The sequence below is a fragment of the Lingula anatina genome, chromosome 6 (genome assembly GCF_051362555.1).
Source record: "Lingula anatina isolate TDL-2025a chromosome 6, LinAna3.0, whole genome shotgun sequence".
Taxonomy (NCBI): domain Eukaryota; kingdom Metazoa; phylum Brachiopoda; class Lingulata; order Lingulida; family Lingulidae; genus Lingula; species Lingula anatina.
Genome location: NC_141772.1, coordinates 5,528,184 through 5,553,371, shown reverse-complemented (window position 1 = coordinate 5,553,371; position 25,188 = coordinate 5,528,184). Strand labels below are relative to the sequence as shown.

At 36.3% G+C, this 25,188-nt stretch overlaps 3 protein-coding genes across 6 annotated transcripts; 1 reads left to right on the top strand and 2 right to left on the bottom strand.

Annotated features, from left to right (window-relative positions):
• Nucleotides 1-45: 45 nt before the first annotated feature.
• On the bottom strand, nt 46-10,048 carry LOC106181677 (uncharacterized). Its single transcript, XM_087015130.1, has 12 exons — nt 9,913-10,048; nt 8,648-8,779; nt 7,786-7,915; nt 7,180-7,297; nt 6,571-6,770; nt 6,136-6,256; nt 3,180-3,263; nt 2,885-2,938; nt 2,404-2,577; nt 1,585-1,709; nt 1,315-1,396; nt 46-554 (listed from the first exon to the last, which is right to left on the bottom strand). Exons 3-12 carry the CDS (start codon nt 7,786-7,788, stop codon nt 46-48), a joined length of 1,470 nt encoding a protein of 489 aa, XP_086871256.1. The 5' UTR covers nt 7,789-7,915; nt 8,648-8,779; nt 9,913-10,048.
• On the bottom strand, nt 9,775-22,986 carry LOC106164368 (ubiquitin-like modifier-activating enzyme ATG7). Of its 4 annotated transcripts, XM_087014626.1 has the most exons (19): nt 21,447-21,491; nt 20,837-20,962; nt 18,915-18,969; nt 18,375-18,443; nt 18,135-18,212; nt 17,789-17,905; nt 17,351-17,509; nt 16,492-16,580; nt 15,978-16,099; nt 15,645-15,735; nt 14,943-15,087; nt 14,419-14,577; nt 14,141-14,192; nt 13,355-13,491; nt 12,867-13,040; nt 12,270-12,470; nt 11,631-11,711; nt 11,187-11,306; nt 10,332-10,506 (listed from the first exon to the last, which is right to left on the bottom strand). In XM_087014626.1, exons 5-19 carry the CDS (start codon nt 18,147-18,149, stop codon nt 10,471-10,473), a joined length of 1,698 nt encoding a protein of 565 aa, XP_086870752.1. In that variant the 5' UTR covers nt 18,150-18,212; nt 18,375-18,443; nt 18,915-18,969; nt 20,837-20,962; nt 21,447-21,491; the 3' UTR covers nt 10,332-10,470. The 4 variants fall into 4 exon arrangements, with proteins under 4 accessions (XP_086870750.1, XP_086870752.1, XP_086870753.1 ...); XM_087014624.1 differs by lacking the exons at nt 20,837-20,962; nt 21,447-21,491 and adding an exon at nt 19,212-19,375 and having other exon boundaries at nt 9,775-10,506; nt 18,375-18,492; XM_087014627.1 differs by lacking the exons at nt 20,837-20,962; nt 21,447-21,491 and adding an exon at nt 22,900-22,986 and having other exon boundaries at nt 18,375-18,492.
• On the top strand, nt 19,641-23,847 carry LOC106162378 (uncharacterized). The gene is made up of 6 exons (XM_013539658.3): nt 19,641-20,570; nt 20,843-21,014; nt 21,436-21,657; nt 21,974-22,225; nt 22,549-22,610; nt 23,621-23,847. Exons 1-6 carry the CDS (start codon nt 19,641-19,643, stop codon nt 23,837-23,839), a joined length of 1,857 nt encoding a protein of 618 aa, XP_013395112.2. The 3' UTR covers nt 23,840-23,847.
• The last annotated feature ends 1,341 nt before the right edge of the window (nt 23,848-25,188 follow it).

The window sequence follows — 25,188 nt, the reverse complement described above, 5'->3', positions numbered from 1 at the left end:
ACTCTCTATCTAACCTACATCAGCAGCTGACCTATTCTTTGGTCTTCATCCTCCAGATGTTGGCCCATTCTCTATCTCACCTTCATCAGCAGTCGTCCCATTCTTTGGTCGTGCTCCTCCAGATGTTGGCCCATTCTCTATCTCATTTTCATCAGCTGCTGTCCCATTCTTTGGTCGTGCTCCTCCAGATGTTGGCCCATTCTCTATCTCACCTTCATCAGCAGTCGTCCCATTCTTTGGTCGTGCTCCTCCAGATGTTGGCCCATTCTCTATCTCATTTTCATCAGCAGCTGTCCCATTCTTTGGTCGTGCTCCTCCAGATGTTGGCCCATTCTCTATCTCACCTTCATCAGCAGTCGTCCCATTCTTTGGTCGTGCTCCTCCAGATGTTGGCCCATTCTCTATCTCACCTTCATCAGCAGCTGTCCCATTCTTTGGTCGTGCTCCTCCAGATGTTGGCCCATTCTCTATCTCACCTTCATCAGCAGCTGTCCCATTCTTTGGTCGTGCTCCTCCAGATGTTGGCCCATTCTCTATCTCATCTTCATCAGCAGCTGTCCCATTCTTTGGTTATGCTCTTTCAGATGTTGGTCCACTGTCAATCCTGCCTACACTAGCACCTGGCATACTCTTATGCTGTCTTGCTGTATTGGACTGGTGACTGTGTCTTTGATGACTTTTGGAGTGTGCATCTGGATTTTAAAAATAAGCTTCTTTAACCACAAAATTTTCTGAGAAAACAAAACTCTGCATAACCTGACTTTTGAAGCCCCTTTATCCACCACTCTGTATTTTATAATGAAATTTAATCAATAAAGGAGAAGGCAGCAAAAATAAGAGTATGTGGGCAAAAATTGATCAGGGTTAGCCTTGATGCTGTAAACAGACCTCTTGTAGGCAAATATGAACCCATGATAAAAACCTGCCAGTCCACCAAATATTGGCAATACCCCCCCAACCCCCCTGAGAGTAGGCTGTCAAAGGTTGGGACACTATCCTGCTATCTCAGCAAAGAGTTCTCCCAAAATAGACAATAGAGCTCTTTACCTATAACTTAAAATTTATGCTAGCCTATGTGTTTTTTTTAATGGTTGGGTTAAAAATGTCGTAACTGGTCTTTTTTTCTTGCTTAAATTCATTTTGCCAGTTGTATAATATTATCTTTTATGGTTCCAAAATAATGTATCTAAAAGACTGATAGCTTTTCTCAATTTAAAAGATTGGGACACTACTCTAATTTTTGGTCTTACACAGTCTTGATTTAGAAAAAAAATTGTTAAAATACTTGTAGCCAGCCAATAACACAACACATACCATGACTGTCAAGAGTTGACATGGTTCCTAAACCAGAAGTCTGTCGACTTGGCTTTCCACTAGCCTTCTTGTCACCATTTGCCTGTAAACCAAAGTGTCACTTAAAATATATTGTACAAATTAATATGAAAAATAAATAAATGGATGTTTAAAAACAAAAATACCAAATAATGAATAAACAAATAAATCAATCAATAAAATATAAATAAATAAAATGAAACAGTATAAAATCCTAGAGCAATTCCACCAAACACTACAAATACATCATACCTGCTGAGGGTTCGGGCTAATAGCCTCCCTGTCCACTTGGTCATTGAGATCATATATCATGCTTCTGTCGGCTCCGATATTCTTCTGATTTGTCATACCGTTAAGGCCACTACTATGACTTTCTGCTGAAAAGGGAAACGTTTGTGAGCACATCTTGCAGATTTCCAAACGATGGCAATAAGCACACCATAGTGACTGTAGTATGAATGCCAATATATGACTTCATATTGAATTCAATAACAACTAAGGGTGCATCTCTGCCAGTGGAATCTCTGCCAGTTTTTGAGATAAAAAGGTTGGAAAATTTCAGTTCATGATGTAAAATAAGTCAAAGTTTATGGTGAAAAGAAGGTCAAAGGTCAAGTTCAAGGCCACAGGAAGATTGCAAATATATGACTTCCTATCAAAATTTAATAATAACTATGGGCAAATCTCTGCCAGATAAAAGGGTCACAAAATTTGCAAAGTGCAGTTTATGGTGAAAAGTAGGACAAGGGTCAAGTTCAAGGGCATATTTGAAATGTCCATATGACTTTTCATCAGACTTGTAAAATAAACTCTCCCATAGTTCATTTAGTTTGGGAGATATCTAGCGTTAAAATTCCAAAATTTGGAAAGGGTGTATTGTGATGGACGCCATCCCTAGACCTATGCACTGAAAGACCCCCTAATCTTCACAAATCAAGTTGAGACAATATGTGGCCTGTGTACATGAGATGCTATGACAGGTAATATAATTGTAGTCTAGGTGAAGAATTGGAAGCGTGGCAGCAGAGCCTGCAGAGCCAGCAGACGAAATGGTTCGGGGCAAAAACTTACCCATAGAACTTTGATCCTCGTGAAAATTGATGTTCGACAGATCACTTCTCACTGCAGGAGCTGGGATTGTATGTGCGCCATCATGAATCCCACCAGCAACTAGCTTGCAGTTTAATCCTTTATCTTCACACTGGTTCATTACACTGGCTCTGGTGAAACTGGCTTCGTGTGAGGCTGAAAGACAATGGATGGTTCTTAAATGAGAGAAAAGAAATCTACTGAAGATCATCAAGCAATGAAAACACCTTCTGAGCATGCACCACCAGCCACAAAAAGGGTGAAAAGCAGGACAATTTTGCATTTGCAGTTTTTACATTGACCAAATCTAAAATATAACCAAACTACAAACAGTACAATAAAAAAAATACAAATAAATTTTATTTCTTAAATACATCTTTAAACCTTTTTATCTTGTATTACATTTCTTACTGAGATACTTCTTGTTTTAAGATATTAATATTATAATATTTTCTGGTACTACCTGTGGCTAGAGATTCTTGACGTTCAGAACACGAGACAGGTGGATATCTGCCATCTGTAAATTATAAATGAGTGAAAAATTAAGTATGGTCAAAGTAAAAAATTGTCAAATACCACAACATTTATCAGCGAGATGTTAATTTTGAAAATTATAACTATAAACTCCTTTCAAAATTGTGCTATGTGACAGGATCCCTTTCAACTTTTTGGACTTTTTTGATATTTCTTCCTCAAATTGGTGTTGTTTCTAGATTGGTTGGTAAGGGAAAGCAAGATTAACTCATTTCTGGTATTACCTATAGCTGGGGATTCTTGATTGTCAGAAACTAAGACAGGTGGAGCCAAAGATCTGTCATCAGCAACAGCAGTTGGGTTTGTATCTAATAAAATAATAAAATAAATGAATGACTAATAGTTTGGTTTCAAGTTACAAATTTCAAATGCCCTACTTTCTTACACTGTGACAAAAATTCAAAATTCATCACATTAAGCTACTCTCCATCCAAGAAGATGCTACACATGGATCAAACCTGGTGACCGAGCCAGGAATCGGATTGACTTTATTGCAATCAATTCAAGATTCCGAAATGCTATTAAGAATTCCCATGCATTCCCAGGAGCAGATGTTGTTTCAGATCACAATCCAGTGATAGCCAAATTCAAATTATCACTCAAGCGCATCCAAAACTCCAAAGTCAAACCAAAGTTCGACTTCACAGCCATGCAACATGACCCAGAGATATGCGACATATTTAAAAGGGAAGTTCTTAAAAGTCTGCCAATATCAACCAACAATAATATAGAAAAACACTACCACCAAATAACGCAAACTATTCAAGAGGCAGCTGAGAACAACATTCCCAAAATGGAAGCCAAGAAACCATCTTCCCACTGGTTCAGTTCTGAACTCAAAGATCTCTTGCAGAAAAGAAGTATCTGCAAATCCAACCCTGTGCAATACAAACAAATAAACCAAGAATACATCAAGAAATGCCGCAAATCAAAAGAAGCTTGGTTAGAGGAAAAATGCAAAGAAGTTGAGAACCTTAGTTTCAATGCCAACAAAATGTTTCAAAAGATCAACAAGATTGTAGGTAAACGATGTACCCCTCCTTCCAAATGCATTAAAGCTGCCGATGGTTATGTCTTACAGGAATTTAAAGATGTCTCAGCTCGCTGGGAAGAATACGTTCAAGATCTCTTCGAGGACGACCAAGAACCAGAGGGCATTGTTCTGGAAACTGCAAAAAACGGTCCACCAATTCTAAAGTCAGAGGTGAAGTGGGCACTGGGAAATATGAAAGTTGGAAAGGCAGCTGGACCAGATGAGGTATACACAGAGATGCTCAAGGCTCTTGGAAAAGAAGGTACTGACATGATTTGGAGTCTAGTCAGTGAAATCTTTGAGACTGGAAAGTTTCCAAAGGACATACTCAAATCCATCTTCATCACTCTACCCAAAGTCCCAGTGACACTTGATTGTTCAAGTCATCGCACAATAAGCCTGATGTCCCACATTCTCAAAATCCTATTGAAAGTCATCTTACAAAGAATTAGATGCAAAATTCTGCCAGAAATCCCACCCTACCAGTTTGGTTTCGTGAAAGACAGAGGCACCAGAAATGCCATATTTGTTCTCAGAATGCTCAGCGAGAGAACCTTACAACATCAACAAGACCTGTACATGGTCTTCATTGACTATCAAATGGCCTTTGACAAGATCCAACATGAGGAGCTCTTCAAAATGCTTGCAAAAATTCAAATAGATGACAGAGACATGCGGGTTATAAGATCAGTCTACTGTGATCAGCTTGTACCAGTCCGCCTTCCTGAAGGCATGACCAACTGGTTTCCCATCAAAAGAGGAGTGAGTCAGGGCTGTGTCATGTCTCCAGACCTTTTTAACTTATACTCTAAAATGATCTTGAGAGATTTGGAGGATCGTCTGGAAGGAATCACAGTCAATGGTGTCAGGATAAACAATCTCCGCTATGCCGATGATACAGTTCTTTTAGCTACATCGAGGGAGGATCTCCTAAATCTCTTTGATGCTGCTGTTGCCTCCAGCACAAAGCTTGGACATGTCAACAGCAAAAAAACAAAAACCATGTTGGTTTCAAAGTCAGAGGTCACACCACGTTGCAGATTGCTTCATGGGAACACTCCCATCGACCAGGTCTCCTCATTCAACTATCCCGGGGCACTTGTGACAACGCCTGTTGCAAGACAGAAATCCAAAGAAGAATTGGCCAAGCGAAAAATGCATTCACCCGTCTTGGCCCAATCTTCAAGGATTGTTGGCTGTCCTTAAAGATAAAGATCCGCCTCCTTAAAACCTATGTCTGGTCTACTCTTCTGTATGGCTGTGAGTCTTGGACTTTGACAGCAGAAACTCAACGTAACATTGAAGCAGCTGAAATGTGGTTCTACAGGCGAATGCTCCGAATCTCCTACATTGAGCATGTTACAAATGGAGAGGTCCTTAAACAGATTGATAAAAAAGACAGCTTCTCAACACTGTCAGAGAAAGACTACTGAAGTTCTTTGGACATTGCATCAGAAAAGAGGGATTAGAAGATCTTAGCCTGAGCGTAAGAATACCTGGCAAAAGTGCCCGAGGCAGGCATCGAAAATCCTTTCTTGACAATTTTGAATTACCAACAAGACACCTTTGGTCATGGGCGAGAAATAGAACCCTTTGGCAGAATATCATCGTTCATCAAACACCGAATCGGTGATAGCACATGAAGAAGAAGAAGCTACTCTCAAAAGCGAGCTATTCAATGTGCCATTTAAAGTTTTCAGGACTTTTCTTTTAAATTAAATTTCTAGGCATTATTTGAAATATTTTTAAGGACAAACTAATTCATTTTAGTTCATTTATAGTCTGAGTGACTATTAAGAATAGATAAAAGTATAGTTCCTTCATATGATTTTGTTCAATTTCACTACCATTTTTACTAGCCAAAATATTGATAAACTTGCCTCCCCCACCAATAAATAAATGAAAATAAAAAGAAAATAAAAAGAAAATTAAAAATAAATAAATAAATAAATAAAAATTAAGCTCTTATTTTTTGTTCCTTTATGTTGGTGAAAAAAAAAAAGTTGAACAATGGCGACAATAACAGTTCCTCACCTCTTCAGGCAGTAATATCACAATTTTAGGTGCTCTACATTGCCTTTTATTTGTCTCAGACAAGGCTTTTTCTGTTAATCCTATTAACAGATATTTCTCCCCGCCCTGCTTACCTGTACACTGCACTCCATGTTCACTCAAACGTTTATCAGCCTGTCCACATAACATCCAAATGTGTTCAGCAGACTCCTCCCCATTAGCAGCAAGACGCAGAAAGTCCACAAGTTGTGGTGGCTACAGTGAAATTAAAACAAATATATCCCATGCAATTGATTTTGCTAAATTATATTTTGTGGCACCTATAAAACTTTTCTTTTTATAACCTGTGTATAGAAATATACTGAAAAACCTTTGCCACCTGCCAAACATTTAAACATGGTTTTGAGTTGCATGCATCCCAAAAGCCAATTAAGGTTTAAAAAATCTGTTACAGTTACAGTAGATAGTGACAGAATTATGGTGAGTGTTATGAAGATAAAAAAATTAAACTTTTCCAAAGAAAAGTCATAAAGTGCAAGCTTGTCACAATACACAACCCTAGTGCCTACCAGGTTTTCTTTACATTTCTTCCAGTCTGTACTGGTTAAGGGCCAAGTAGTGAAGAGACATGGCAACAGGAGATGAAGGATGACCTTGGCACCATCTTTAATATCTCCTCTTGCTTTGCTTGCTGAGAAGTTGGTGAGTTTTTTCATATTGATGAACCTCACACTAATTTTTCTGCTTTTGTTGATCACAATATCATCCACTGGAAACATTTGATGGATGTAAAATAATATTCTAGTATCACAGAGGTATCAATATAATTATTATTATCATTATTATATCAAACATGCTTTATTATAAATGTGCATTTAACAAATGGAGATGAAGAATGTTGTCAATCGCAACTTAAAAGAAGCATTCTACTCATTAACTTTGCTTTTTTGAGTAATTCTTCTGTAAATACAGTAATTGTATCTGATGCAAAATATAGCATTTTAAGGTATTTGTGGGTTCTTTTATACAATTCAGAAATGAACATTGTAAATGACTTGAACCTTAGATAAGGATCACTGTCATCTACTGTAAAAATACCAAAAATAAATCTGTTTATTTCTCAGTGCTATTTCTCTGTGCAAGTATGGTAATTTTGGCAAACTTAAACATTTACACACATTCTACAGGGCCGGGGCTGATTCCCTTTCCATGCAGGTCTGCTAGCTGCCGCCAGAATGAGACTCTTAATACTGCACATGTGAGCACACCAAACCTCAGCACTTTCCCAGGATGAAGCTGAAAGAAAAATTAAGATAATCAGTTTCTACAATCAAAATCAGTTCACTTTTCACTAAGCTGCAACCAGAGTTTTGAAAACTTAAGTTAAAGAGCTTGGGACTGATTATCGTAAAAATTGTGATACATGTATTGTGCATACGTCAAATGTTACATTTAAAACATCGAGATGCATTTGAAGTGAGCTGACATGTCAGATCGATTCCACTTCACCCACTTAAATGCCAACTCTCATTTGAATACTAATGCCTTCACACACACAACATTAATGACACACAACATAAAATAAACATAAATAAAAAAAATCATTTGACTGATTTTTACTAACTGCATGGAGGGAGAGATATATAAATAGGTCAAATTTATGACCAGAAATATGAAGTAGGTGCAGTGGCATGTGGACTTTATCTGAGCTGTATATTATACTGGTAGTAGTAATCTTTGTGCATTACAGGGAATCTACAGTTTGCTGAAAATCAATCACTTACCATGCATGGCTGGATAGAAGAAAAAGATCATGCTGGAATCTGCCCTCATGAAGACACAGCTATGGACTAATTCCCCTGGATAGGCAACAAAGGCTTTACCAAACAAAAGACGCAATACTGTGGAAGTGACCTGAAAAAAAATGCACCAGCTTTAATTTAACAACATCCAGAGATACAATGCTAGTGTACAGCAAACATGAAAGGGACTTTTCACATCAATCATTCTGTTTTTGATATAAGATTTCCATCTGTAGCATTCATTTTCGAAAAGTCTTGCCATGTAATTGAAAACAAAATAGGGGATTTCACTTGCTTTCACAAGTTTGTTCTTTACTATTTGGACAGAGGTTCTACACATAGCATAAAATCTAAAAGTGTTAACAATAAAAGAAATCATTATTTTAATTACCAAACTTATATGTTACTATTTGCTTGCTCGCCCTTTTTTTATTGTTACCACTTCTAGTCCATTCAATCACATGCAGTGAGAGGTGAGATCACTGACAGGGTAAAATCAGGTTTGTGTAGATCCATAAATACGTTGACAAACTATTTTCTTTTTTCATTTGAATTTGCAGAGACATTAATCAAGGTCTCCAAATAAATAACTTCAGACAAATGCAGCAAAATCAAAGGCTACATTCTAATTAGTTTGGAAGAGGGGGAGGGGCATACTACATATTTAAGAGAGCATTCACATCACCGGGGTCTACCAAGGCTGAGACCTAAATACATGTATGGCGGACCTACATGAAAGGAAGACCACTTAATCATTTAATGGTCCCTCATTGACATTCATTGACATTCATATAGGGTTCAAGAGACTTAGTTATGATGCAAAACTTATGTGTAAAATACTAACCCGAACTTTTATCAGCCAATGCCTAGGGCCTGCAACTAGTTGTCCCTGTACATGCCCAAAGCGGATTAATTCAATATCATGTTCTATGTCAACATTTTCAACAGGCAACATATTCCCATCAGTCCTTTGTTGCTATAAAATACAAATTAAACAATATACAGTTACTGATATGATATCGATTCTAATCAATATAAAATTATTCATTTTAAACAGTAATGCTCAATCACCTTATGAAACTGTAAGACTTAACATAACCTCTATAACACACACTATACCTTGTTTCCCAGGCATTTCTGTTGAACTGCTTAGAACCACTGTACTAGTACTACTGTATGTAATGGATCAAGACAGACAGCTTTATTTTCATCCAGTGATATTTTAAGTTGAGTCTTTAGTCTACAATTAAATGTTGAACCTTTTACCCTTTTAGTCCGCTACTTTTTCAAAACTAACATGAAGTTATTTGGTCCCTGCCTGGTTGTTTGGGACTGGGAGTCTGATAGTGCGGGGCCGTAGCAATAGTCCGAAGGATCAATAGTCCGAAGGTTCATTAGTCCGAATATTCACTATAGAACCTTCAGACCAATGAACCCTTGACTAAAAAATGGATGAAAATGTTACCACTTTTCGGACCAATGAACCTTCGGACTAAAAAAAGGCTAATTACTTCATCAAAACTTAACTGATCAAGTTTTTTTTCAAACTTGATCTGTATACTAGTCAGACTGATCACTCATGTGAGTTGCAAGACAAAAGGCTGATTGGTTTTCCTTAAAATGCGTTATCAGTGTTGCATATATGCTAAATAAAGAAAAAAAAAAAAGCATAACTTCAAATTTGTAAAAATAGTCCAGTCAAGCTGATTTTCAAACTTGACCTACGTATTATGAATATTAATCAGTTCTGTAAATTGCAATCCATAACTTTCTACTTATCGTGTTATTGGTGTTGCATATATGCAAAAAAAGGTTTAAAAAAAAACAGTAGCCATATACAGTACATGTATCAGTGATTTTGTGAAAGTTACAGGGTGGGGGTGGGGGGGGTATACTACAAAATACCAAGGTATCAAGGTCCACATGGTCGAATGGCAAGCACAAATTTCAGAATAATTGGGATAACCTCTGTTTTGGTGTTAAAATAGGATTTATTATATATCTATGTGTTGTTTACAATGTATTTTTTGTGGAATTTCGAAACTCATATTAAAAGTTTTTATACCTTTAGGAAACACTTTTATATTCTAATACTTCAATGAATAATACCAGTATATGATGACAATTATAAGCAAGTGGCACTAGTGGATGACCTCTGTCCCTGCCTGTGTGATGTCTTGGCTTTGTCAATTCAACAGGTCACATCACTGAAATCTTTGCTCTGAAGTCTTCTTTCACAAGCTATCCAGACGGTAGCAATGGTCTGAAGGTTTGATTGTCCGATGGCTTGATAGTTCGAACGTATCACTAAAGTGTATAGTATACTGGTAATAAAATAAAGTTCATCTGAGACCTGAAGAAAGTGAGGCAAAAATGAAAATTCAGGAATCAGGCCTACTTTCTACCAGGGCCATAGATTAATATAATATTAAGTGCACATTTCTGTCATGGATTAGCCAAAGACACACCTATGAAAATGTAATGAAACAAAGACAAAAAATTTACAATTTTGGGTCCAATAGGACCAAGTGGACCATTCCATCTAGTTTTCATGATTAATTCAAAAGAACCATCAATATGGATTGAATATCTGATGAACCTTGCTATGTGCTTGTGTTGAGTTCTTAAAATCTTCTTTTATTTATGTCTGATGTTCTTCCCTTTGGGTTACATGCTTTCATCATCATCACTGATGGCCCACACCTGAAAACACAATACAGCCATTAGAAAGCTCACCTAACACAATGTTGTCAGTGTGCTCATCACTGATTCAATAGCTTACCTAACACAATGTTGTCAGTGTGCTCATCAATGATTCAACAGCTCAAGTGACACAATGCCTACTGTAACAGTATATTTTACATCTTTAATATAAGTTCAACTCCTATCACAAAATTTCTGGTTCACATATTTGGTAGAAAACAAAATGTGTTTTTACAGATGAGGCATGATCAAGTCCATTTAAAGGGTTTAACTGTCATGCCTTACACATAAAAACATATTTAGTCTCTTAAAACAATTTGTTGTTCCAGTGTGCAATCTTTATACAGGAGACAATGACAAACCCAATTTGTCAAAGCTATTAGTGAGCTTGAATGACATATTTCAATAAATATATCATAGTGATTTGTGAAATAAACTACATGTATCATAATCACAACTTTATTAATACATGTACCTGTACTTCACAACAGAATAATACCCGAAATTTGTGTGAAAAACCACTTATAATGGACACAATAATCTAAATGCATTCAGTTGGCAACCCTACACAGACTTAAATTGGCTAAACAAAATAGGGTTAGTTTGGCTGTTTCAGTGAAATTTAGGAAATTGAAGTCCATGGAAAAATTACCATACTTGGTGTGTATATATATACCCACCTCAGAGTCCAGGGTTTCCTGGTGTAGCTGTGTTAGTCCTGTGAGGTCCTCCAGATAACTGGGCTGGTTGAAAGCACTCAGCAGAAAGCCAAATCCTTCTTTTCTATAGTGCTCAATAACCTATAATGTGGCAAGAAAGTTGAGAAAATACAATATTAAAACGTAAATTATTTTCATCGCAGTACTCATGGCAGATTTTTGAAAATTATTCAACACTTGTTTGTGAAAATGATCACATGCAGTTCAATATGTGGGAATGAAATGCTAGATAAGAGAGGAAATACAACACCCTCCTCTGAATTCTCTTGTTTTTCAACATTTTACACAAAACTCAACAGCTTTGTTAACTTTTTTTCATACATAAAAGAGAAGGTTTCACAAAATAGTACAAAAAATTATACGATCCCTGTTATAACAATGAGCAAATATGGGTCGAATACTCACTATACTTGAGCATGCTGTACACTTCTCAAAGGCCCTGCTAGCTGGCAAAAGGTTGTAGTATCTTGACAGGAAACCACGAATCTGAAGGTCAAAACAAGGAAATACTTAAAATACTTAATTAAATACTGTTTACGTTTTATTACAAAGATTTTTCTTAAACTTTCTATGTCTTGGAGCTTTAAAAATTACTATTATAAAAATAAACAAACTTGAATCTCAAAAGAAGTAAAATACATATCATAAAAAAAACTACAGGCAATCTATGTTTACATGTCTCAATCAAATATTGGGGGTAAATGACAATTTCAATATGAGCTGTTGACTGAAGAAATATTATAATCACTTAATTCTGACTTCATCTCTTGTTTTGAGCAAGCTCCCCTTTCTTCAAGTGGTGATTAATATAATATAATATAATGAATAATGGCAGTTATACCTGCCAGTACTAGTGGCAGGCCCATAGTCAGCAATTTCAAAGAGGGAGCTCTTCTGAAAAAGTGGACCTTTTGCCATGAAACTGTTCTGTACCTAGATCAAATTTTACCAAGTGAGGACCTTTTCCTGGAGAAAAGGGCAGTTTGTTCCCCCCCCCCCCCCAATCCCACCCCGGCTACAGGCCTGAGTAGTGTTCATGTATACCTGGTGGGGCACAAGGCCCAGTATAGACATCATGTCCTTAGTGATATGTTCATCTCTAGCACTGGTATCAGCAGGTGCCCCGCCCTCCTCAGGGTGCTGTAGTATGGACACCAGCAGTTCTACAGCCAGTGCGGCCGTAATCATGGACATCCCCGGCCTGGACACCGTACACTGCTGGTCAAGGGTGCGATCTCTGGTGGACTGGGATATAAAGAAGATAGAAGATAGCTACTATATATACTGATTTATAGAATTCACATCTCTAAAATGATAAAGTCTAAAACTAGGTTTTGATGTTGAAGGTCGAAGAAAATGTTTTTTGTTTCTGATCAGTGCCTGTCTGTTTGCATTTAAAGTACTTTGATATCTACATACTTTACATAGGAAAAAAATTTGAAAAATTTTAATAGTGCCTTCATCAGTACATTTTTTAAAAGAACATAATCTAAAATATGATGTACAGGTGTAAGCACCACAAATACAGCTTCAGCATGCCAGCTGACTTAGTCACAAAACAAACTGGTCTTTCTGAATGACCAACATCAATTTAATTCTCTTTGTACATGCACAAAATTACTAATCACACAAATGACCTACATCTCCAGGTGCGACGACATCATTACAGAAGTAGCATCCCAGTTGACTTCCATGTACATTAGAGCTTAATTTTGCCTCTCCTGGCGGTGCTGTGTCCATTGGTTCTCCTGGCATCTTTACTCCATGTCTGACCACCAGAAAGGTGTCAAAACCCAGGGCTGCATTCAATACAATCTGGTGTCAAAATAATAGAAATGCAATACTGTATTTAATGACTTCCAATAATATATTAACTGAATTATATTCATTTTTTATTACAACTTATAATAAGGTTAAATGATTCAAACATCTCAAAACTTACTTACTGATAAAATAATACATGCAAGTACGATACAAAATATTCACCCCATATGATACTTGGACAATCATGTACTAGCTAGCTAGCATATCTATTTCCCAATACAGCATCTGCTACAGTATACTACATGTAGTAGTTACATAGTAATGATTTGATCTTTTCAAAGGTGACATAACCTGAGTGGCCTCACCTTTCCCTTGGCAGCCCCCAGTAATGTAGGCAACCACCTGCTTTCTCTGGTGTCCATCAGTAAAAATATCACATCATGCTGGTCCACCAACTCCTCCAGTACTGCCACATCCTTCCTGGTCTGCTCAATGCTGCTCTCTATGGAATGTGTAACCATATTATATAGTATCTGGGGTAGCACTAGTAATTTTTTTGCTTAGTAAAATTTCTACTTTTTCATCACTTTATTCACCAAATGGTTTAAATTTGGCTAAAACGAGTCAAACCAACCCCCTTTTGTTTAGCCAATTTAAGTCTGTTTGGGCATTTGGCTAAATTGGAGAGTGTTAATGCTACATTGTATCCCAGGTTGGGCATGCAGTGTAGAAATAAGTCACAAATTTCTAACACATACTCATTTCAATTTTCAGAAGAATTATTATATTAATATGGTAGCAATTTTCTAACAAAATATTCTTATTCTTTATCAAATCTACTCAACTTGGATTCAAAATTTTGGATTCCAGTTACCTGGGTATTACTAATAAATTTTCAATTTTATTAAAATTCATCATCTGAACTCCTTTTCTTGATAAAATACAAACTTGTAAGATAAAGAATAAAAACTAGAGAGTATTTCATCCTAAATATGAAACAAGCAGTACATGTATGTATCAGTGACAAAAAAAAAAGAAAAAAAAATTAAGTCATGTTGTCATCCACCAAAACTGTGTCTGTCCATCTGCACATACATATTTCAGTCTGTATATATCAACATTATAGGTACATATGAAAGTTTTTTTCTTACCTGATAGAGGATGCCCAGGCATAGGGATGGTCAGTGAATGTCCCTGAGCATCCTGAAAAAGAAATGAAAATTTTTGGTTATTAAAATATCACATTATAAAATATGTTATTAAAGCATAGCATAGCATACAATGTCATGTAGCACAGCATAGCATATCACAGGATATTGTATCATATTGTATTGTATCGTATCACATCGTATCTTATCTGTCGTACCATATTGTATCTCCTTAGCATTACCATATATCAACAAATCAGGAAAATAATTAAGCTACCCACCACCCCTGGGAATATCCTCCTCAGTGACTCGGCCGCCGCCTCAGCCTTGGCTTTGCCTCCATGTAGGCAATCCTCAAACACAAACAGTGACTGCCTCACTGGGTTGGAATAGGATATTCTTGAATTGTCCACAAACGTGATTTTCCTAACTCCCCATCCCTGGAAAAACGTATTTATATCTATCAATTATTCAGCTAAGTTTGTCATGTATAGATATTGTGATTCACTTGATTAAGAATTTTCTGCCCTTCACCTCCCAGCAAAAATAAATAAATAAACATTACATGTAAAATTAAACACACACACACACACACACACACACACACACACACACACACACACACACACACACACACACACACACACACACACACACACATTCTGCCTTGACCTCTAAAAAGTATATACATATAAAGTAAATAACAGCATACTAATACTACCATGGAAACAGCAGCTATAAACAAACATATCTTCAAAAGTGACTCTGGTCATTCTGTGTCTTGGCAGATATCAGCATGTCTTACCAGTAATGATCTAGCCACATTGCACCCTAATGTCCCGGCCCCCAGGAGCAGACATCTTGTCCTCGTTATCTTCTCCAGGTTTAACTCTGGTAGCAGTCTCCACCTCATTAGCTTCAGGTTTAAGTCAACTGAGGACTCTGACAATCTGTCATAATTATAATAATTAAAGGAACATGGTAAACATTTTTTTTTAATTTGCCTTCACTGAGCCATACTTACATGTAACTCACACTGACAGATAACTTAAATAAATTTTATTATAGCTGCAAAATAGAATATTATTATTATTGTACCCTCAATACAGACTGATATTTGAATCTTTTTCATTCATTTCCTTTCATTTTTATGTTCTTATTGTTTTTATGCTCAATACAGAAAGAACATTACAAGTGAAAGACAGGGTACTTATACTTATAACCATAAAACAGCTACTGTATGATATTCCATGGAAGATTATGTACATAAACTTCGGAATCCATGGATAGACTATCAATTTTAGTTACAAAAACTGTAAAAGCCCTATTTTCTGGAAGTAGACATTTTGCTACTGATTCAGAACCTTTGCAAGTCAATGCATCACTGAATCCAACTGTGGTTATTGTGCTGATTTCTCAATTTATGCATTTCTAATGTTAAAGTTTTTAAAAGTATACTGATCTACATGTATGTACCAGCCAATGTACAGATATATTGTGAACTCACTTGACAGGGTCCATGGTAGCACTGAGGTCCACCATTCTTGGAACCAACTTTCCCTTGGCATTCTTCTCCCAACCCACACACTTTGGACACTCTGAAACAATTCAACAACATTCCAAAACTGTCTCGATGAAATCATTTAAAGGTATACTTCACAGGCTTGAAAATCCAAAAAATGCTTATTTTTAACATCCACAGCTTCTCAGGCATACCCAACTACCAGACTTGGGGTAGAATGATCCTGAATTCAACGGAAGATCTGATCATTCATGCTACATGTTAATTCTGGATTTGATTTACCATAATATTAATCCAGCATATAAATATATTAAATACCTGTCAAGTTTGATATAGACTGCAGCTGAACAGTAAAGACCAGACTGTGGCTGATGTCCCTGGAACCCTGGCTTATCCTGTCTCTAAATGACACTATCTCTACCTCTGGCAACTTATCAGCCCTGAAATAGAGAAGACACCTCCACTGATCATATTTCTAAAATACAACTGCCAAAGTATACATATTTGTCTTCAAGTTCCAATTTCATCTGTCTTGAACTTTCTTTAGATAAAGCTGATTTTGTCAATTCTAATCTCTTTGCCCTAAGAGTATTGTATTTTAGGTATTTATTTAAACAATATATCTTTTATACATAAAGTCTGTTTTATTCATATTTATTCAGATTTTTAAGCCATTCTAAATGGACTCAAACAAATTCTATATCACTTTTTAGTAGAAACATTAAACAGTTAATTAACATTTTTATTCAATAATATGTTATTTATCTTCAGACAAACAAAATGTTCAAACAGTGCATGTGATAATATCATCATCTTTACCCTAGCGACCTACCAGTGATAAGCTATGAGAGTGAGCAGATTTCTGACAGGCCAACCAGGGTGCTCTGCCAGGGTACTGGGGTCACACACACAAAATAACACCTGAGGGAATAAAAAAATAATAAGAGACAAATTGTAAAATGAGCTAGGAAGTAAGAAGAAGAAATGCTTCTGGTATGTTCATCCTCAGCAAACCACTGCATATTACATGTATAAAGATAAACCTTAATCTTTAAGTACGTGTACCACTGAAAAAAAAGAAAGCAAAATTGCTATATACTAAATGATACTAAATAAATAAAAAAATCCTTAAGCATACAGTGAACAGTTAAATATTGACAGATCTAAGATTCAGTGATTTTGTTTTAATAATAAAAAGATCGATTCATGCTTGTTATATGATGCCTTACGAACAAAAATAAATGTTAATGTATCAACACTTAAAGGCTTCTGACACAGTTGTTAATTTTTAGGGTTGCTCTTTGACTATGGACAAAATCAAGAAGCTGGGGTAGCGCTAACACTCGCAAATTTAGCCAAATGCTAAAATTGGCTTAAATTGGCTAAAGAAAAAGGGCTTGATTTGACATGTTTTAGCCAAATTATAACCATTTTGATAACAAATTGACAAAAATGTGGTGATTTGGCTAAGTGAAAAAAATTGCTAGCGCTACCCCAGAGAAGATAACTTTCAAAATGATATTATAATAATGCTTCATGATGAGTAGTTGTGATGATGCCTTACAAACAAAAAATATTTTTAGTTCATGTGTCAGTATTCACAGGCTGCCAAAATTAAATTTTAGGGCTCCCCTGTGGGTGGGGATAAAAACAAGATCATTTTCAATGATAGTATGCTTCATGATGCCTACCTTTCCCTGTGGGTCAGATATAAGCCTGTCAGCATCCTTCAGGTTTGCCACCTGTAACCCTGTTTGAGTTTCCTGAAGGATGAAGTAGCCTGTCTTGACCCCGCGCTGCCCCCTGGTGGATTCTTGGAACTGAGTGTATGCTGCCAAGAACGCATTTGTCTGAGAGAAAAATATTTCATGAAAACTTCTCACATACTACAGAATTTATATGCATAAGTTGCATGGGCACTGAAAAGTTGGTTAGCTTTATGTTAGAGAAAACATTGTTGTTCATATATGAAGATGACAAATCTTTAAAAAAAAAAAAATATTAGAAAGCTTTATATGCCTTTAAGCACTTGAAAATTTAAAGTAATTACCATACCTTTCAAACAACCCATGCATTATCAAATCACAAAAGAGATCAACAAAAGTTAAAAATCGAAAAGAACATTTTACCTGTTCTTCTGTAAATCTCTCATTAAATCTGACTGGTTTCTTTGTTAATGGGAATGTCTCGGGTGCACACAGTGCAGGGAAGGTAAACCAGTAGTAGTAGTGATACTTTTTTAAGTCCTGAAAGCAAGGAGAAAAGACATCAGAGATAGGTAAATTTATCAGTGAAATATATTACTTACAAGTAGCACAATACCACATTTAAATCATCCAGAACAATTATTAAAAACACAAGAATATACTCAGTACTGTACCAGTAATGTAACAATGTACGATAACTGTTACATTTCAATCACCTGCAGGTAAGACAGGGAATTAGAATAACTAGTACAAAAACACAAATACTCACTGCATAAGTCAGCATCAAAAACTTTGATAGCAAAGTAGGGTCATCTATAGCTTTACCACTGGTGATGTCTGACCATAACTAAATATGGAGAAACTCATTTTAGATACACGTAAATCTAAAATATTTTACTGTTGTATCACAGATAAAGTTCTAAATTTTAATTTGGCACATTTTATCCCATCATTGGTTAAAAGAATTTTCATCACTGAGTAAGACCAAAACACTATGCCTCAGACTTACTTCATGTGCGATATCACTGAGTAGCTCCTTCTTATCACAACTTTTGAAAGCGTCAATGGTGTTTTTGTTCTGAAGTATGCCATGGGAAAGGAAATAGTTGGGAGGAATTTGGGGAATTCTGCAATAACATGAAGAAACATTAATTGTTTTAATTGATCACTGTTGTGATCATTAAATATATACCTAATCTCTGATTATCTTTATTTGGAACAACAATTAACAGATCTTCTAGCAAGGTTTCATATAGTATTTGCCTGCCAAATAAAATCCTGAGAGAGGCAGACCTACTGACAAATAAGTCACAAGTGTAGCACATGTATCCCAGAGGCAAAATTAAACATATTTTATTCCATTCCAAACAGGCAAATTCTCAAGTAAAAGAATCACTTAGCATTACTGTGATCTTGCCAAAGATATTCAAAAACATTTCTATAAAATTACTGGACAGGTACTGTACAATACATTTGCTCCTTTATAACTTTGACATTACTAGTACTTGTATGCAAATATAACAAGTTATTTTTGTTCAGCCCCACTTACTCATTGAAGGCTGTATAGTCTACATTCAGACGACAAGGTATGCCAACTGCATCTCCTAAAATATATTGATCAAAACATGGTTATATCATTATTTACATTTTTCATTTTTTGGTTTCAATTTCCATCACTATATTTAGTATTAGACAGGAATCAAGGACGAATCCACTTTATTATTATTTTCAGTAAAAATTCAAAATATATAAAATGAGACAACAAACTCTTTTTTAAAATAAGAGAAATACCGAAAATCGTTGTGTTACCTCAAAAAGATTATGACAAAGTGAAAAGCAGACGAACCATTGAAATAAAAACCGTGAATCTTTCTTGGCTTATCATCCAAGCCGTACACGTCAAGTTTATTTTCTGAAAGTTTGTGCCAGAAACCTGCATCAAGTGCACTGCTAAAGGGTGCAAACTGTAACTTAGCAGTGGAACACGCTGTTGTCGCCATTTCACTGTTGTTTTTCCACAAATGGTATTCACTTGTCAAAGTTACATCCCACTTCCGGATATTACAAAAATGGGTCAATATCTCGGAGCAAGAGGTTATCTTGCGTTTGATTGGATTAAAGTTTGCTGCTCATGCGTACACAATCCGAAACTAATTTCATGGCGGCAGGCTTGACGTGGTACTTAGTAATCGTAGCAACTTACGGCTCCATTTGTCAAATAAGAAAGTAATTCTGATAGATCGCGTTAAATGATAAACAAGAGACATTGGCAGAGATGAAGTATTTTAAGTTTAAAGTCTTATATTGTGCTCTAAGTGTACTTTCTATATTACACTGTTGCTTGGGTTCCGAAGCAACTCCTTTGTCAGACTCAAAGGAATCAGAAAACCAAATGCTCGAAGATGGTCGGAGAGAGTATAATATGATCAAATCTGAGACCACAAGGCCTCGGTATGGACAGTGTTGGAAAGAAGCGCTAACTGCGCTAGAATCTGGCTGTAAAAAACTCACGGACGAGGTCCAGCATCGGCTTGCCGCAAAGTTTACAAACTGTTTTCTGGAAAAAAGTGGGAGGCCAACTTACCATTGCTCGGATGATGATGAGCTGGAAAAATGCACGAAGCAGATGGACGACTCTGCTTTCTCTGCATACACAAACTTTTTCACACACACGCAGAACATATGTTTCTTTCTGCAAAGCCAGGTTTGGCAGGAAGATACAGATAGGACCATCTCTAACCTGGCCGATACTTCAAAAACTGTAGCAAAGCAGCTGCAAGAGTCTAACGAAATTCAGTCTGACATAATCAGTCGACAAAAGGAAGCTTTGGAAAATCAGCAAAACTTGTTGCTACAAGGTGAAACCTTAGGGAAGACTATCGAAACATCCTCTGGCAATGTTCGCAGTCTTCTTCAAGATTTTCAAAAGTCAACGCACGAACAGCGTGCGATGATTGGAGAGGTGTTTGACAGGGTCAGTCGACTTCAGAGTGTGGTCCTAGGGGAATTCACAGGTTTCTATTCCCTGATATTCTATGCCCTGACCATCATAATCTCCTATCTGATCACGTCCACTCCACGGTCAAGTGGAGCCAGGTTCTGGCTGTTTCTGACCATGACCACCAATATGGTGTTTGAGAGACTTGTGGTCTTCTACAGTGGAGAGGACCCTAAAGTACTTAACAGTGTGATCTGGGATGCCAGTGTGAGTTTTCTCTGAGGAAAAAGGATTTGGAAAATAATAAAATTTAAAGCAAGTGCTGTAAAGAATTAGAAACTGCTGACTTCTGCATAAAAGATTTTATTTGATAGCTAGAAGATCTAAAAGTGGTCTTATTCAGTAAAAATTATAAAATGTGGGGACATTTTATCACCAAATGTATTACTATATGAGAATGTTTATTACTAAACTAGTACAATGCACATCAGTCCATTGTGTAATGAGTTTACATCTACACTATTCTTATTTACTTTTAGACTACTGTCTACAGTCGTCTGTGGATGTGTCGGAAAATCTTTTGCACTGCTGCTCTGGGCATCCTTGGTGTGTGCTGGTATAGGTACAGGGACTACAACAAGATCAACAACCAACTCCTACTGGAAATAAAGAAACAGAATTCTGATTTAAAGCACTTTGTTCAAACTCTGAGTATGTATATTGGTATTTTAAACATAAGGCATCATGGTTAGAACTGTAGATTTATGACTTATATAATTTAATTATCATGTAGATATGCCCTAAAAGAGATTATTTACTTATTGAGATTCTTTGCTCTTAAGGTAAATCATTAGTCAAGGTTACCAGGGTGCAAATAAAGTACTTGCTAGTATCTCCAGTGCATCTGCACCCTGGTAAATGCTTTTAAATATCCTGTATCCTGAATTTACATGTATAGATTTGAATTAAGAGGAGCTTAGGGTAGGACTGAACTGAGATCTAAAAAAACGTAAAGATAGTTATCAAGATAAATGTTAATGAATTTCCAATGAAGCCGATTTGTACTGAACTGAAAATGAAAATTTCACCTGAGATTTGTGAAGCTAATAATACTATTATTTCATTTTGGCAGGTCCCACTAACCACATAGGCTTTGATTATAATGACAGCCCACTGCCAGCTCTCCAGTCTCCTCACTCTTCATTAGGATCTGTTGTAACGTCAGTTAATTCAACAGGGGGTGTGATGTCATCATCAGTGAACCCAGTAGCTGTGACCTCAGCGCCATCTGTGATCAGTTCTGGAGGGATATTTTTGAGCAGCAGTTCATCGAACAGTTTGGGGCAGCTGGGAGGCATGAAATACTTTGAATTTACAAATTTTGATTTAATACATTCAATTTGGCTGTTGCTGAAAGCTACCACATCTGATTTTACTAGTAAAGGAAGTCATGATAGAGTGAAAATCAGCTGTATGTCAGAGTTTACTTGACAGCAAGTGCAATGAGCATGCCCTTATAACTTAAAATCATCATTTTAATTCTGGGTTAATAAGTAGATGTTAGTCTTTGTATTTTCAAGACTATCAAAAATCTGCATCTTTTGACGTTTTTCCACTGAACTAGCAATTTATCGTTTTGATGAAGAAACCTGTGTTGTGTGATTTTGCAGGTTACGACTCGGATTCAGACTCAGACACAGACTCCACTGTAACCACGGCCACGGATCGCACCTTCACCCCAGATGATGTTGACCAGGATAACTTCAGTGATTCTGACACTGACAGCTACTACAGTTCACTATCAAGACAGAGTAGAGAGAGCACTCCATTGCTTAGACAGGAACTACAGGATCTCATGCGGGAGTCTCCATTCAGAGAGATGTTTAGAGAAACAACACCAGATGTCTCCACCAGTTCAGCCTGTAAGTATCAGCTGTTCAACAATGAGGGCACCATCTGAAGTGTTTGTAAAAGTATAAGAATGTTATATGCAAGATGAGATGAAGCTTATTAAATATCCTTAATAGATATACTATGTTTAGTGTTTAATATTATTTTCATGTTCAGTATTTTAAGAACTTACATCTGTTCTTGGTCTATTTTAACCCCCCCCCCCCCCCCTCTCCTTACTATAATTGAGGTAATTTGGGCAGCCTTTTTCAAAATCTTGGCTCAACCCCTGGGGAAGGTATAATGATATTAGTTAGGACTCGGGAGACTACAAATACCTGTGTTATATTTACAGCCCCGAGTAGAAGAAGAGGAAGGCCTCCCAAATCAGCTATTCAAGGCAGGAGATCACTTACAGTAAGTTGTTGCTGCCATTTTAAGGAAATGTATATTAATGAAACACAAGTTTCTCCTCCGTGGTAATTCTGTGATTTTAATTCAATTCTGATGGTCCAGAGAATTGTCAAGGTCATGCGTTAGGTCTAGACCAACCATAAATATTTTGAGACATTTTCCAAAACCCAACCTCATGTTTTGTTACTAGTATCAAGATTATTTTAAAAAATAAACAAGTAGATGAACCAATTAATGCAGCCACCAGATTAACCTTACAGCAATTTCATTGACACAAACTACTTTAACTTACCATGGTGGCATGTGCCTTGTTTCCCCTCTCACATAAAAGCCTTTCAGCTTCCAAATGGTCTTTGTGTAAACATGACCTGACTGGGGTGAACTTGGTCATGTCTAGACAGGTCCAATACTGACCACTTCCTTGACCAGTCCAGACACGTTTGACCTTAGCTGAGGTCACTGAGGACAGTAATTAGATAATTGCCTGCAGGCATTGTGTCGTGTTAACAAAGGATTTACCTGAAATATAGTGGCAGTGCACTTACAGGGTTCAGACCCTCTGCTGTACTCCATGTCCTTACTTTTAAATTAGTTTTCAGAAACAATTTGTAGTATCATAGTCTTATTATATACACTTCCATTATGTACTCATCAAAATTTGCTTCAGAACTTTCAAAAATTTTATCTGTGATTTGATTGTTTTGATAGGTGAATTTTAAAATGTTTACCTATCTGGATAGATACAAGTACAATTGCCATCCATGTATTTATTAATTGAAATTTCTAGAATGATGTTTTTGTAATAAATGTTGTTTGTTTCTTCTTTTGGTTGTTGTCCATGTGTTTGTTTCTTCATTAATTTGTCTACTAATTAATTCAGACATAAAGAATTTATTGATTTTTAACTTTTCAGATACTGTCAGATTATTTCTTAAGAAATTTTTTCAGTGTCCAGATTAGCATTTTGTGGATATATTCCTTACATTTCCTACTGTCTTACTACTATCTTTCAGAATACCATTCCTAGTACAACTATGCACTACAACCTGCGTCCTAGAGGACACCTTAGTTCAGGTACAAACCCCCTCACAGAGGTGGAAAGTCCCGAAAGTTTTAGCCGGAAAATCAGAAGTCTTGCAAGACAGGCCTATAAGAACAGTATGAAGCTCAGATTCAGCATCCAACCACATGAAGAAACCTCTGGATTTTTTTCTTCCGATGAGGATCACTGATGTTTATGTTGGGGATTGTTGCGCTAAACTAGAATACAGATAGGTTGTGATATTTGTTGAGCTTCAGCATCACAGCTGTGAAGCAAAGGCAATGAGTACCCATGGCATTTGTGTGTGAGGAATTATAAGATTTAAATTATAAGATTTAAACAACATAACTGACACAACAAGATAAAGTGACATCCTACAAATCCAAGGAGACGGTCAAAACTCTGTTCACCATAAAAGAACTGTGTGCAAGTGAAGACTCCATAGGGGCAGTAGAAATAAATCATAGTTCATAATTAAAAGGAGATAGAAATATTCAAAAGATCAGACATGGTCATTTTCTATACTCCATGAAGGTGAGAAAGGCTGGTCTTGAGAGTTGTGCAGATTAAATGAAAAAAAGCTATAGATATGGAATTGGAATGTGAAGTTAAGTTTTCACATTCACATTCTACTGATATGCCTGTGATAAAAGATTGAAAAAAAAAGAAAGAAACTTCAGCTGTAAAGCCCCCCCCCCCTTTCCATGCAATCCCAGTTTAATTTCAAGATACTTGTAACTGAACTTAGGACCACAACACTCTCTCTCTCTCTCTCTCTCTCTCTCTCTCTCAATATATATATATTTGTGGTCCTAAGATCAGTTACAAGTAGTGGATGCTCGGATATATGGATACACCCAATTCCATAAGAAAACTGAACTTACAGGGGATCAACAATGAACATATTGCCAAATGAATTTAAAACTGACAGATTTTATTGTTTAAGTATTTATGTGTTTGAAGTGCATGAAAATGGTTGTTTAAAGGGTCTGAAAAGTGAATTAGGTCAAGTTTGTTTAATTCATCCCATGAGTTGAGTGCAATAAAAGCAGATGTTAAATATTGTTTGCTAGCAAGTTACTGTTTTTTTTCTGTGCTTTCAAAAATATTTTATTCAGTTGATATCATATCACTGTATAAACTGTCCAACTAACAGAGAATATTTTTAAGTTCACTTAAGTAGAATACACCTAGTGAATTTTATTTTCAAGTCCACATTGGATAAAACTATATTGATTGATATTTTAAGCAGGCTGTTATTGCATGGTAAGAGAAAAGGCTATGGATTTGTCAATTAGTTTTAAATAAGTATATGTTTTAACTTCTTTAAAACAGTGAAATTGAATTACTTGGTTGAGGAAGGTGAAGCAAGTCACACTTAGTTTGTCCTAGTGAAATGCATTTATTATGTGCTTCGCGTTTTTATATGGGTACATGCCTTTAGTAGTTATTATAATAAGCAGCTGATATATGAGATTAGTTACTATTGTTTTCTGATTTAATTATCACAGTTGTCTCAGAGCTGTTGTCATTTGTAAA

Coding starts and splice junctions, on each gene's coding strand:
- LOC106162378 (XM_013539658.3), top strand. CDS start 19,641: ATGAAGTATTTTAAGTTTAAAGTCTTATATTGTGCTCTAAGTGTACTT. Junction 21,015..21,435: donor GCACTTTGTTCAAACTCTGA/GTATGTATATTG, acceptor TCATTTTGGCAG/GTCCCACTAACCACATAGGC. Junction 22,226..22,548: donor TGTCTCCACCAGTTCAGCCT/GTAAGTATCAGC, acceptor TTATATTTACAG/CCCCGAGTAGAAGAAGAGGA.
- LOC106164368 (XM_087014624.1), bottom strand. CDS start 19,365: ATGGCGACAACAGCGTGTTCCACTGCTAAGTTACAGTTTGCACCCTTT. Junction 13,492..14,140: donor GCCTGGGCATCCTCTATCAG/GTAAGAAAAAAA, acceptor CACATTCCATAG/AGAGCAGCATTGAGCAGACC. Junction 10,507..11,186: donor AGGAAACCCTGGACTCTGAG/GTGGGTATATAT, acceptor TTGTGTTTTCAG/GTGTGGGCCATCAGTGATGA.
- LOC106181677 (XM_087015130.1), bottom strand. Junction 3,264..6,135: donor ACATGGAGTGCAGTGTACAG/GTAAGCAGGGCG, acceptor TTATTTTATTAG/ATACAAACCCAACTGCTGTT. Junction 1,397..1,584: donor TTAGCCCGAACCCTCAGCAG/GTATGATGTATT, acceptor TTTGGTTTACAG/GCAAATGGTGACAAGAAGGC.